Source organism: Monodelphis domestica, chromosome 2, assembly GCF_027887165.1.
Source record: "Monodelphis domestica isolate mMonDom1 chromosome 2, mMonDom1.pri, whole genome shotgun sequence".
In the NCBI taxonomy this organism is placed as follows: Eukaryota; Metazoa; Chordata; class Mammalia; order Didelphimorphia; family Didelphidae; genus Monodelphis; species Monodelphis domestica.
In genome coordinates, this window is record NC_077228.1 from 258,250,256 (window position 1) to 258,264,859 (window position 14,604).

At 41.3% G+C, this 14,604-nt stretch overlaps 1 protein-coding gene across 19 annotated transcripts in view; it reads right to left on the reverse strand.

The window, feature by feature from the left end:
• Nucleotides 1-8,057: 8,057 nt before the first annotated feature.
• Nucleotides 8,058-14,604, reverse strand: part of CNTROB (centrobin, centriole duplication and spindle assembly protein) — a 31,410-nt gene continuing 24,863 nt past the window's right edge. For 8 of the 19 annotated variants that reach the window (XM_007483149.3, XM_056817549.1, XM_007483146.3 and 5 more), the window contains 7 exons: nucleotides 11,627-11,891; nucleotides 11,098-11,231; nucleotides 10,809-10,947; nucleotides 10,474-10,644; nucleotides 10,161-10,296; nucleotides 9,686-9,773; nucleotides 9,255-9,449 (listed from right to left, as the gene is read on the reverse strand). In XM_007483149.3, the coding sequence (XP_007483211.1) occupies nucleotides 9,336-9,449; nucleotides 9,686-9,773; nucleotides 10,161-10,296; nucleotides 10,474-10,644; nucleotides 10,809-10,947; nucleotides 11,098-11,231; nucleotides 11,627-11,891 (1,047 nt within the window). In that variant the 3' untranslated portion in view covers nucleotides 9,255-9,335. Of the gene's footprint in view, nucleotides 9,450-9,685; nucleotides 9,774-10,160; nucleotides 10,297-10,473; nucleotides 10,645-10,808; nucleotides 10,948-11,097; nucleotides 11,232-11,626; nucleotides 11,892-14,604 lie in introns of those variants that run through there. The other 11 variants (XM_056817550.1, XM_007483160.3, XM_056817554.1 and 8 more) reach the window with 7 other exon arrangements.

The following is a 14,604-nucleotide window of genomic DNA, read 5'->3' on the forward strand; positions in this document are numbered from 1 at the left end:
GGGCTTAAGGGTGGAGATTACAGCCTTTTGGTCTTCTTCAGGTCTTTGCCTTCCTCCTCCATCAACTGCCCCCCCCCCCAGTTGGGGAAGAAAGGACACAGATAGCACAGAGCCCCTGGGTGCTATCTCCATAATCTCCCACATCTACACTCATAAACTGATTAGTAGCTGTGGGGCCCTCAGAGGGAGAAGGGACAAGAGATTAGCTGGAAGCTGAAACAGTGAAACAACCAGATAACTGTAAGGTCCTTGATTTGTCAGCTACCACCCAAGCAAGGGCTTGGGCTGGTTCGGGAAGGCTGCCACTCCTGGGGCTCCTTCCTCTCCATGCTGTCATCCCAAAAGCAACTCATTGCAGACAGAGAGACTTCCTAGAGATCACAGTAAGGACTTAATTGTTAGCTGGGGAGATAATAGGGTTATACACCATTAACAAATTAGGTTATCATAGGTTAAAAGAGTAAGGACCCACTAGAGTTTGCTCATTTCTTCATTTATTCTTGATCCTTCTTGTCTTTGATTTCCACTCCCTTGAATCCTCCTGGGTTCAATTCACATTGTCTTCTCTCTTGAATTCCTTGCCCTTATGTTCTCTCCTCAAGCTTCCCTCACTCTCTCTTTTCCTCTCCCTTTTAGCAGAGGAATTTCTCAGGTATTGAGAAAAGAGATGCCTCACTCATCTCCCACATTCTATACCTTATAACCCTTTGTCAGTGAATCCCGTCCCTTTTTCTGTCTCCTCTGAAAAAAAGCACCCAGTAGCATTCCCATTCTCTCTGGAACTGCCAAGCTCTCCCTATCTAGTGATTCCTTTTAAAATTTGTTTACTTGTTTGTTACATTAAAGCTTCTTCTTCCTCTCCCCACACTAAAGAAGGCATCATTTCACACACACACACACACACACACACACACACACACACACACCATGTCATGTGTATATTCAAATAATGTTTCTGATTCTGTATTTAATGTTCTCTTAGTTCTGTTTGTTTTGTTCTTCATAATTGCATATAAGCTTTTTTGTATTAAAAAAAATTACCTTACCATCCATGGTCCCTTCTTTAATATGCAGTTGTCTCCGGTTCTTTTTAAATAACATCTTATTTTTTCTCCAATTACATGTAAAAACAATTTTAACATTCTTTAAGTTTTAAGTTCCAAATTCCTTCCTTCCTTCTCACCCTCCCTCTGTCACTCCCTCCCATCCTTCCGTCTTCCCTGAGATGGCAAGCAATCTGATATAGATTTCACAAGTGCAATCATGCAAAACATCTTTCCATATTAGTCATTTTGTGGAAGAGGTCTCAAATGAAAACAAAACCCAAAAAAAGTAGCAAGTGAAATATAGTTTGTTTCGGTCTGCATTCAGAATTGTCTTCTATTCATTCTTCCCTTAAAAACACCAACAACAACCCTTACCTTTCATCTTAGAATCAATACTAAGTATTAGTTCCAAGGTGGAAAAGATGTAAGAGTTAGGCAATAGGGGTTAAGTGATTTGCCAGGGTCACACAGCTAGGAAGTATCTTGAAGTCAAATTTGAGCCCAGGACCTTTCATTCTCTAGGTTTAGCTCTCAATCCACTGGGCCACCTAACTACCACACTGTCTCCTATGCTTAAGAAATCTTCACTTGAGCATGTCATCTCCCAAGTCATTGTGCTTTTTTATTTCTTTTCACAGCCAAACTCCTAAAAAAAAAAATCTGTGTATACTTAATGCTTATTGCTTTCACTCCATTTGCTCTCACTTCTTAACCCCTTGTAATCTATCTTCCTATCTTCTTACTTAACTGAAACTTTTCTTTCTAAAGTTATCCATGATCTCTTAATTGCCAGGTGCCATGGTCTTCCTCATTTCTCTTTTTCGACCTCTCTGCAAATGTTTGACACTGCTTGAATACTATTCTCTGGTTTTTGTGTGACATCATTCCCTCCTGGCTTTCTCCTACCTGTCCAATCGCTCTTTCCCATTTTCCTTTTTTTGAATCACATCCCCAACTTGCTCTTAACTGTGGATTATCTGTCCAGGAACTTTTTCTATTTCTGCCCCTACACCCTCTCTCTGTGAGCTCCTCATTTACTTCCAGTGCTTCTCTATCCACACTTATTACCTTTCCATGCACATCCACCTCTCTTCCATTTCTGGATCTGCAATCTCTGAGTGAGACTCCTCACTCTTCCTCACCCCATGTATCAAATCCTTTGCCAAGGCTTGTCCATTCTATCTATACAACATTTCCCATTTGTCCCCTTCTGTCCACTCACCTGGACACCTGGATTGTTGCAATAGATCTCTAATGGATCTTTCTGCCTCAAGTCTCTTCTCTCCAACTATCTACCACATAGTTACCAATCTGATATTTTTATAGCATAGGTATGTCACATTTCTAATTTTTTAAAAATGGCTCCAGCAGTTCTCTTTTAATTTCAGTCATGTCCAACTCCTTGTGACCCCATCTGGGGTTTTCTTGGCAAAGACACTCAAATTGTTTGCTATATCCTTCTGCAGCACATTTGACACATGAGGAAACAGAGGCAAACAGACTGAAGTGACTTGCCTAGGGTCACACAACTAAAAAGAATCTGAGGCTAGATTTGAACTCAGGAATATCAGTTGTCCTCACTTCAGGCCAGTGTTCTATCCTCTATGCCATCTAGCAGCTCAAATAGATGGGAAAACTAAGGCCTGAAAGAAGGAATGAATAATCATCAGCTGACCATCTCTCCTAGAATGTATTCTCCCCAAGCATTCTCTGCTAGTCACTTAAAGATACTAATATTGCCTCTGGGTACCCAAGGATCCAAAACTAAATTCTTTGCCTAGCCCTATGCTACCTGGCTCCAACTTGGTTTTCCAACATTACTTCTTCGATTCAGTCAGACTGAGTCTCACATGAAACATTCTCTTTCCCATCTTTAAGTTTTTGCTCAGGCCTGGAATGGCTTCTTGAAAGATAAATTAAATTGCTCCTCTTCTACATGAGAGATGTTTTTGATTCCCTCCCTCCAATCTGGTAGTGCCTCCCCACCAGTTTATTTGTCTATGTTTCATTTCTATGTGTGTACATTAGTTTCTTTAAGCCTGTTTGCCTCAATAAGTTGAAGAAAGAAAAGAAAATCACTCCAACTTCTTTGTCAAGAAAACCCCCAATGGGGAAGTGGGGAGGTGGCTGAGTGGATTGAGAGCCAGGCCTAGAGATGGGAGGTCCCAGGTTCAAATCTGGCCTCAGATACTTCCTAGCTGTGTGACCCTGGACAAGTCACTTAACCCCAATTGCCTAGCCCTTACCACTCTTCTGCCTTGGAGCCAATACACAGTACCGACTCCAAGATGGAAGGTAAGTATTTTTAAAAAAAAGCCAATGGGAGGAGAAACACAGAAGAAAAACAACTGCTTGATCACATGGGTTGATGGGGATATGATTGGGGATGTAGACTCTAAACTATTACCCTGGTGCAATTATCAATAATATGGAACTAGGTCTTGATCAATGACACATAAAACCTAGTGGAACTGCTCGTTGGCTATGGGAGGTGGGAGGGAGGAGAGGAGAGCAAGAACATGAACCATGGAACCATGGAAAAATAATCTTAATTAATTTATTAAATAAAAATGTAAAAAACAAACAAAAAAAAAGAAAAATCCCCAAAGAGTTGTACATGACAGAAAATAAGTGAATGACAAATGAAATATGTGTACATATCATTTTCCCCAATTGAATGCAATCTCATTGAGTGCAAGGATTTCTTGTCTTCTGTATTTATACTCCAAATGCCTAGCACACAGTCTGATACATTTTTCAGTCATTTTTCAGTCCTGTTCAACACTTCATGATACTATATGGGGTTTTCTTGGCTAAAGATACTAGAGTGGTTTGCCATTTTCTTCTCCAGCTCATTTTACAGATTGGGAAACTGAGGCAAATAGGGTTAAGTGACTTGCCTAGGCTCATAGCTAATAAGTATCTAAGGTCAGATTTGAATTCAAGATGATAAATTTTACTGACCACCAGCCCAATACTCTATCCACGGCATCACCCAGCTGCCAGATATTTAATAAATACTAGTCAATTCATTAACTACACATACAGCTATTACTGTAGAAAATACCCATGAAATGTCACCCTTCTGTCAACATATGCCTTGAAAAGAACCAGGATAATGTTGAAGGATGTCCCAAATCTCATGATTTAGGCTCTTACCCAGAAAACCTCAAGGAAACTCTCAGAACTGGGCAACCCTATATACTGGCATTGATTTCATTTAGGCTCTAATATTTTTTAAGGAACCTTTTTTAATTAATAGGGAAAGAAGGGAGAAGCTAGATGGCCAGTGGATTGAGAGCCAATCTTCTAAGAAAGGAGGTATGGGTTTAAAAAACAATTAATAGGGAAAGAAGATTCAAATCTCAGTTCCCAAATTGAATATTCATATGATTTTTAAAATTTTATTTAAACCCTTACCTTCTATCTTAGAAAGCAGAAGATTGGTAAGGGCTAGGCAATGGAGGTTAAGTGACTTACCCAGGGTCACACAGCTAGGAAGTATCTGAGGCCAGACTTGAACCCAGGACCTCCCATCTCTGGGCCTGGCTTTCAATCCACTGAGCCACCCAGTTGCCCCCTATTCAAAGGAATTAGGACTAGATGTGATTTTAGAAATCATTTAGTCCAACTTCTTCATTTGACAGATGAGGAATTTTGTTATTTAGTCATTTCAGTCATGCTCAATTCTTTGTGATCCCATTTGGGGGTTTCTTGGCAAAGATACTGGAGTGGTTTGGCATTTTCTTCTCTAGCTCATTTAACATATGAGGAAACTGAGGCAAACAGGGTAAAAGAATTTGCCCAGGGTCACAGGGTTAGGTCAGATTTGAACTCAAGATGAGTTTTCTTGACTTCAGGCCTGTACTCTGCCTACTAAGCTGCCAAACAGATGAGGAAACTAAGATTCTCCCTACTGTCTCTTCTGAGGGCAAGGACAATTTCCTTCCTATTTTGCATCCCCAGTGTCTAGCCCAATGCCTGGCACATGCATAGAAGGTGCTTAATATATTTTTAAAAAAAAAACTTAAGTCCGCATCTTCTTAGGGCAAGGTTAAAGACTTACTTCTTAGAATCTGTTATATAGATCCGTTATTGGATCCAAGGCAGAAGAGCAGCAATGGCTAGGCCATTAGGGTTAAGTGACTTGCCCAGGGTCACAAAAACAACTGTGAAGTGTCTGAAGCAGATTTGGAATCAGGGCTTCCCAAATCCAGGCCAGGCACTCTATCCACCAAACCACCTAGCTGACCCCAAACAAGTATTTATTAAGTGGAGTAGCTTGTGTGAAGATGGTGATGTTTCTGACACAAACCTGCATCACTACTGTTGTTCATCCTTCATTTGGCAAAAAGAACTGACAACATCATAGGTGATTAATTGAATTGGATTTAAGTGAGGCAGAGTTGCACAAAATTGTCAGCCTCACTCTCTTTTCCAGAGTCATCAAAGTCCTGAGGCAGGACAAAAGTCAAGATAACTAATGATGGCTTAGGGAAGCAGTGGATAACCTTGGCATCTTTAATGTCTAACCAAGCTCTAAATACTGAACAGTATCTGTTTGTCACCTTCATGGCCATTGTTTCAAACTGTACTCATCCCATTTTATTGGGGCAAATCTCCCCAGCATTATATTTCTTCTCTTGTTGGAATACTACCAGAAAAGATGGGTTGAAACCAAAAGAAGTATGACTAAATACCCTTTGAAAACACCCTCATTCTGCTTATATTGCTATAGACAATCCAAAAGGCTCCTCTTTACCATGGTCCAGTAAGCACTGTTCCAAAGTCCAAAGTACAGAACAATTTCCTCCAAATCCAGCATCCAAAGTCCATGTGAGAATCCCATTAAGCAAGCAGTCTGCATAGGCTCCTGAGGACTGAACTTATTGTCCAGTCCCGTTATACAACTATGGCTCAAGCCCCAATGCTGAGATTCTCTTCTAACAGAAGAGCAACTAGAAATTGTGTCGAATTAGGACAGAGTAACAAAGTAAATAAAACAGGAAAAATATCCTCATTATTCAAAGGGGTACAATCTCCCACTGCAGACTTGACACAAACTATAGGAAGGTGAACTACTCCCTAGAGAACTTGTATTCCTAAGGCAACATTCCTGATGAAAAAATCTTAGGATTCTTGGGCTTCACTCTGGTCTCAATGCTGCTACTCCTTTGTCTCCTTCAGCAACTGCCATTCCTCTATCCATAAGGCTGATATTGGGCCAAGCTGCTGCCGCCATCTACTGGAGATGGGGTTGGTGGGGAGGGGAGGACAAGAATGGGTTCCTCTTTTTCAACAGACATATTTTTTTTTAAGGATTTTATCTAGCCAAAAACCTCCTTTTTTCTAATAAACAACTTACCTTTTGTCTTAGAATCAGTGCTATATATTAGTTTCAAGGCAGAAGAACAGTAAGGGATAGGCAATAGGAGTTAAGTGACTTGCTCAGGATCACAGAGTTAGGTAGTATCTGAGGCCAGATTTTAATCCAAGACTGCCCCATCTCTATGTCTGGCTCTCAATCTACTGAGCTACCTAACTGCCTCCCCATCCACCCAATCAATACATTTTCAGTGGTAGGTTCATAGTCATGGTGTGTGTACAAAAGGGTGACGGGTCAACTTCAAAATCTTTTTTTTGCAACCCTACTCACTCTCCATCAAATGGGAAGTCCTCTAGATTCCTTTGATATTTAGATTAAGGAAGGAATATTTCTTTCACTCTAATCACACCACTGGTGCCAGATACTAGGGTAAAGCAAATCATTTTGAAGATTTGATAAACCTACAGGAGGCACATAGTGACACTGGATGGGGCAGAACATTTAATTTCTTATGCCAACTCACAATAAAGGGAACTTTGGGGGAGTTTTGCAAAGGCCAAAAGACATCACAGAAAAAATTTAGAAACTCAGCAGTGCATATTTAACCCAAAATTTACAAGACAGTACTATAAACAACCCATGAAAGAAGAAAAAATTCAGACCTTCACTAGTACAAAGGGAAGGTCAAAAAGTTTTATGCAGATTCTACAGATCGCAGGGGTATCATACCCCTAACCAGTGATTTGGATGGAATATTTGTAATATAAAGCCAGGGAAGATCATTCAGGAAGTAATCAGTAAATTAATCATTCAAATATATATATGCATATGTATGTAATATATATTTTAAACCCTTACTTCTTACAATTAATGCTAAGTATTAGTTCTAAGGCAGAAGAGCAGTAAGTTAGGCAATTGGGATTAAGTGACTTTGCCCAGGGTGGTATAGCTAGGAAGTGTCTAAGGCCATATTTGAAGATATTCAAATAATCTTGATGTACTGATGGTAGGGGCAGTACCCAGAAATCAATCTACAGTTACCCTTTGAGGAGTTGCTTTAAAAAAAGGAAGAGACCTCTTAAGCAAAGATAGAATTCTCACAGAGAGATAGAAAATGAAAATGAAAATGACATTTCCCCTATTGGTAAGACCAAGTTTAAATCTCTCATGCCAGAAATACCAAGACACAAATTGGAGATCTTTTTAGGGCAGGAACCACATCCCCAGAAGAACAATCATGAGAAGCATGGATCAACTGGTGTCCAATAGATCAGAGTTTTGATGGGCACTAGAGTTAGAAGAGATTCCTCTTTTCTAACTCTAGATTTATACAGTGGATACTCAGATTCTAACAACAGAAGAAAACAAGGAGTAAACCACTCACATTGTTCCAGTGGGTTGTTTTTTTTTAACCAATTTCAGTATATACTTCAAGGTACCTTGTGGGCATATCACTTTCACTTGAAGGTGGTAGCAAAGAACTGGAAATTGAAAGGATGTCCAACAATTGGGGAATGGCTGTACAAGTTGTGGTATATGATTGCAATGAAATGCTACACTGTGCTATAAGAAACGAACAAGATGATCACAAAAAAAACCCTATAAAGACTTACCTGAACTGATGCAAAATAAAGTAAGCAGAACCAGGAGAATGTTGTACATGGTAAGAACAACAACATATGATGATCGTCTTTGAATGACTTTACTATCAACAACCCAAGGATCCAAGACAAACAACTCCAAGGGACTCATGATGAAAAAGGCTATCTACTGCTATAGAAGGAAGCATGCCATTCTTCACTTTATTTCCTCCATGAATTTTTCTCTAGGGTGATATGTATCTTCTTTCACAAAAGGAACATGGAATTATGTATTTTATGGTAGTATGTGTACAACCTAAATCATATTACCTGGCTTCTTGAGGAAAGAGAAGGGTGGGAGGGGGAGAATATGAATTACAAAATGTCATTAAATGATTATTCAAAATTGTATTGATATATAATCTGAAAAATTTTTTAATTTAAAAAATTTCAGATTTTCAAAAAAGGAACTTAAACCTTAAATTCTCAGTCTTGGTTAAGGTGTATGTTGGTGGGAAATGCATACACTAAGAAAAAACACTTCTCTTACAGTAATTTAACAATTGTGGATGCCCTCTGGGTCCCTCTGTATACAGGTGCATGTCATTAAAGTGACATTTTCAGTGAAGGAAACCTTGTGGACTTGCTTCAAACTGAAAGGAATCCCAGTTGAGATAGGAAAGACATCTGAATCCAGAAAGTTGTTTTTTCCCTGCCACAACTTAGAGACTCCTAGGATACAGAGATTAGACCTTGAAGCACTGAAATAATGAGAGCCAATCTGGCCCTCTGACGGGTTTATGGGAAACCAGTTTATACGCAAACTTTTTTTGTCTCCTCTTGTGTCTAAGCAATGCCTGGGATTAAGTTTTGCTTAATTAGTACTTGTTAAAGTTTCTGGACCCCTTCCCTTCACCTTTTGTCTTTTCCTTTCCTTGTAGCTTTAAATCATGAGCTTGGAGATTAACCACTAGAAGATCTATGCATAATATATATTGTCAGTTACTTTTCAGTAACATCCAACTCTTTGTGACCCCATTTGAGGTTTTCTTGCCAGATACTGGAGTAGTTTATCATTTCCTTCTCTAGCTCATTTTACAGATGAAGTAACTGAGGCAAATGAGATGAAGTGACTTAATCAGGGTTAACCAAGGTTGGATTTGCAAATCTCATTTTGTTGCAACAGATCTGAACAAGGTCTCAACCTAACAGTGACAGAGACTATTCTCTTACATCAGTGTAGTCCTTTTCACAGAGTACACATCATCTACCCATTTCCCCAATTCCGCAAAGATTCAGATATAAACAACCAGATTTAATTTAATAAAAAAAAAATCGTTTTTAAAAAGGGTAAGGTAAGGGGTAGGGAGTAGAATACAGGGGCTATCTCCAGATTCCACCTCGACTTCTGGCGCTGCCTGGTGCAGAATGGCCACTTTTCTTCCTGCCCACTGGTTTCTCAGCCTTATGAGTACTAGTAGAGCGTCGGGATGAGGCCTGAGAAGGAAGCAGTGATTGAATTAGAAAGACAAATGCCAATTTTAGACACTTTTCACTCCTTTGATCTCCCAAACCAACTACAAGGCAATGGAGAGGTGGGGAAAGGAATTGTCAAACAGAAAGGGCCCAAATGTCCACAGGCAGTTGACACAAGGGAAGCCAGCTGCAGCAGCCGAGCAAGAAGGTGGAGTTAGGTTGCCTCTCAAGGGCCTGAAGGCCCACTTTTCTCTCACCTCTTTCCGTAGAACCTCGCCCAAGCGTGCCTCTGCATTCCTTCTGGGGATGCCATCTCCTCGATTTTCAACTCTGTCACACAAATTTCTGTCCCACAGATGAAGAAGCAATGCAGAGGGACATTCAATACTGCCCCAGCCCAGGGAGGGGTGCCTATCAACCAGCTCGGAACAGAGTTAGTGATGCCCCATTATCAAAGAGGTAAGGGGTGGATAGGAAGGAAAGAACAGAGGAGTAAAGAAATGATGGAAACTAAGCAACCAGGATGACATGATGTTGAATAGTTAGGGGAGGGGGGCTAAAGAGTGGAGGAGATTTCAGGGAAAAGTGAAGAGAAAGAAAGACACAGAGCAAGGAAATGCAGGCAGGGCAGTGGGGAAATCTTACATGCCTGCTTTTCCACCTTGAATAGCCTGAACCACTCAAGAGGCAAGACTGTTTCTCATCCCTCCTTCCCCCAACCAGTGCTTTTACCTGCTATTCTCTGACCCTCTTAGGTACAGCAGAAGATCCTCAGTTGATGAGATCCCATTGCCTCGGCCCTGGTACTGTCGAAGTAGCCGGGATAGTTCTGTCAGCTGCCGGGGGGATATTGGTCTCCTCTCCCCACCTAAGAAAACATGATTATCATTCCAGTAACTCCTGTTCCTTGTCCTTCCTCCTCCCCCTTGATTGCTAAACTTTCTCATCGCCCCCATCACATCTCTCTCTGAAATCCAGAAGGTCTCTACCTCCCCAACATCAATCTGCCCATACTCAACAACCTCTTACCACCTGCTTTACTCACCTCTCTCTGGGGAGCAACCTCCGTGGCTGTAGCTTTGTGGAGAAGTTGGAGGGGGTTCAGGTACCCGGAAAAGACAGGATGCCTTGGCCAGTGGCACTTTTGTTTTGTGGACAGGAGGTGGGGGCTGTGGTAGTGGAGGGGCTTCCTCCCAGGGCGGGACCATCAGGGGACCTGGACAGGGGTTAAAACTTTCCTGATTAGGAAAAGGAAAGCCATGAAAGGTCCCATTCTCCAGCAGGAAACTCTTATGACTTTGCTTAGCACTTTGTTTACCTTGGACAACCAGATCCTACCAATTCTGGGTTCTACAGAACCCTTCTTAAGGCTGGACTTACCAGGTTTAGGGGGAAGCAGATCCATGGTGGAACTCACACAGCTCTGGGGCATTGGTTCCAAGAACTGTGGAGAGAAAGTGGCAGAGGACCCTAGAAGAGATGAGGGGTTGGGCTCCTTGGTTGCTGGGAGGAGCATAGTCTGGAGAAGGGAAAGGATATATCAGATGGAACTGAATAACTTAAAGCCTGGAAGGATCTTCCAGAAAGGATCAGTAAAGAGGGAAATAAGGAGGAATAGGAGACCTGAAAAGGGACTAAGAGCCCTGAGATGATCCAGGAATCCCCATACCTGGTGCAGATAGTGCTTCAGCTCTTCTAGTTGTGGAGGGTCTAAGCCTGGTTCCAGGGACCCTTCTCCCCTAGCCCCAAGAGCCTCAGGGAAAGGTCGTTCTGCTCTGTGCTCAGGAGGAAAGCTCCCAGCTACTGAAGAGAAAAACATGGAATTGGGGACAGGGGTCACAAATGCCATCTGCCTGAGAAAGGACAAACCACGTACTGCAAGAAAATCAAAGCTACAGGCAAAACAGTAAAATCTTGAGAGGTTTAGAAAAGAAGGCAGAGGATTACAATGCAGGACATATGGGGTCTAGTAGGGAACAGATACAAAATGATTAGGGGACCAGATGAGTAAGTCTAGAGACTGGAAGGGAGGTAGGGAGAGAGGACAGGAAGAGAAGTTGCAATGAGGGTTGTTACAAGGGAGACTCATCCAGGGCTAGAAAACTAAATATTCAAATTCCAGGAGGTTAAAAATCGGGATCAAGAAAAGGGACCAGTGAATGAACCTACAAGGAACAGTAACAATCATCCCTGATTACCTGAGGGGGGAGTAAGATCAGCTTTGGGTTCCAAAGGCTGAAAGCTGTGCTGGCTCTGGAAATTAGGGCCTAGCAGAAGACTGAGATCAGGTGAGGGTGTACAAGGGTGGGTGAGGCTTCCAGGCAGCTCCTCCCTTGGCTCCCGGCTCTGCTGCAATACTGGCTTCAGGGCCACTGCTGCAGGGGGCATACTCCAAGCTCTCCTCTCTTTCTCTGGATCTCTAGGACCAGAGACCAAAGAACTGGGAGTACCAGGTGGGGGGACCTATGAAGAAATGGGGAGAGAAAGAAGAGAAGACCATAGCCAAATGAGGAGAAGAATCAAACAATGTGATAGGGTATGTGAAAACAGTCCAGGATCATACTTTCTACAGGGTAGAAATCTACACCATTCTAAAATAGAAGGTTTCTCAGTCTTCAGAGCAACCAACAATTGGTCCAGGTTGGCATAAAGTTTGGAAGGAAAGGGGGGGGGGGGGGAAGAAGGAATAACAAACCAAGGAGAATAGTATCCTATAAGGTAAGTGGGCAGAGGATAGTTTTCAAAAGATGAACTACAAATTATAAATTATTTGAAAACATATTCCAAATAATTAATACTAAAAGAAATGCAAATTTAAAATAACTAAGGTTTTACCTCATACCCTGTTACATAGGCAAAAGATGATAAAAAAAAGGAACAGTCAATGGTACAGGGGTTGTGGGAAGAGGGTTGCAGTTGGAGCTGTGAATTGATCCAACTCTTCTGGATATTAACTTGGAATTGTGAAAAAAGTTTTAACAATTATTTCTACTCTGAGTAAAAAACTTCACGATTAGAATTTATTCCAAGAAAGTCAAAGGCAGAAACAAGGTTCATTCTACTAAAAAAAAAGCAACACTTGAGGCAGCTATGTAGCTCAGTGGCTTAGAGATGGGAGGTCCTGGGTTCAAATCTGACCTCAGACACTTCCTAGCTGTGTGACCCTGGACAAATCACTTGGCCCCAATCCCTTACCTCTCTTCTGCCTTGAAACCGATATTTAGTACCAATTGGAAGGCATAAGGTAAGAGTTAAAAAAATAAAAAGGGAACAGGAGCACTCTTTGTGGTACAGCAAAGAACTAACAAAGTATATACCGGTTAATCAGGGAATAACTGGAAAAACTGTGGCATTTGAATGTATATAAATATAAATGAAAGTATAAATATGAATAATATTGTACAGCAAAAAATAATAAGAGGTATTATGTGGATAGAGAGCTGGATTCTGGGTTCAGATTCTGTTTCTGACACAAACTAGATGAGTGATTCCCTGGCCCCTCCTTCCAGCCCAAGCCTTTTCATCTGTGTCCCAAGCAACTTTCTAAGGCAGAAGTATGACTGAACCAGATTAAAACATAATGGGGAAATATTTAACAAAATAAATAATGCAATAAAACATAGATAATAATTTATGGCTTTCTAAGTCAAAATGCAGCCTCTGGGATTATTGCTCTAAGATACTGATCTATATACAAAGGGAGGTATTGCAAGATAATTCACTGGGGGGGGGGGGGAAGGGGCAGAGGAAAAGACTGGAATCCCTACTTATACATAAAAAAGAAATTAGATTTGAATAATATTTACTATCTGGTTGATGATGGCATCCATGTTGCCCCTGTGTTAGATTATGGTCCATATTAAAACTCAAGAGTATCCTGAGGGAACAAGAACTCCTCCACATTGAGAACTGAAGGTGAAGCCCTCACTTAGTTCAGTGTATTAGGATGTTAAGTGGATTTATGGGATTATATTCTCTATCTTTAACTACCAAAAACCAGACCAGTGGCTAAAAAAGACTTGCAGAGACCGAACATAATATGAATAAGGCAAGCACAAGCAAACAAAAATAATGGCAGAGCTGGAGCTTCTACTCTTAGGAAAAGCTCTTTGTCATCACCTAACAATGGTGCTCCAATCAGATCTGACAAAAAGCTGGCCAAAAATAATGGAAATAATTTCAAAATCAATCAATTCAAAAATGGTCATACCAAGATTAAAATATGGCTTTATCTCCACTATCCTTAACAATGTACCTTCTCTTAAGTGCAGATATGAGTGAAGACTCCAGCCTCGGGGCTTCCTGAACCATGGTAGACAGCCAAGCTTCCACATGCCTAGTCCAAAAAAACCCTCCCTCTACCAGGTAGATTGGCAACTGTTCAACTTATACTCTAGAACGGTGAAACTTTTCTGATTATGAACTCTACTGAATCAAATTTTTTTTTAGTATGGCTCCCAGTATGTGGATAAGGGAAGCTCTTTTCCTCACATCAGGAAAAGTTTCAATGTGTAAACAAGATGAATTTATAAGCTTATAGACCCTTTATGAAGTTCAGGCCAAGATGATATAGTGAACTGCAGAAAAAGTCAGCCCCAACTCAACAGATAACAGAAAAGGGAACTGCCAGAAAGCCAGCACCAGTAAAGGAAAGACACATATGGAGCCTACAAGTCTCTGTGTTCAAAGTCAATAAAAGCAGAGGATCTTGCAAGAAAGATCCAGGGAGGGAAGAAAGCCTGGGATAAAGAGCTTGAAATCTTTGGGGAAAATAGCAATGGCCAGAAGTCAATGAGAGCATTCAGAAGAGGGACTTTGAGGTCCCTAACTTTCTGCCCTGAGATGCCAGAGAGGGCTCTGAAGATACAGTACTCTGAACCCCTGAATCTGAGAGACAGAGGTCATCCCAAGAACCTAAGGAACTCAGGTTAAGACAAGCAGGGCAAACTATTCCACTCCAAAAGCATAGCAAGAGGCAGAGCTGGGTCCTGGCACAAAGTCTCAATTCAGAAATTAAGCTAGGGGATAGCTGGGTTAAGATTGACAGTGGATTGAGTGGATTGAGAGTCAGGCCAAGAGATGGGAGGTCCTAGGTTCAAATTTGGTCTCAGACACTTCCTAATTGGGTGACCCTGGGCAAGTCACTTAACCTCTATTGCCTAGCCCTTACCACTCT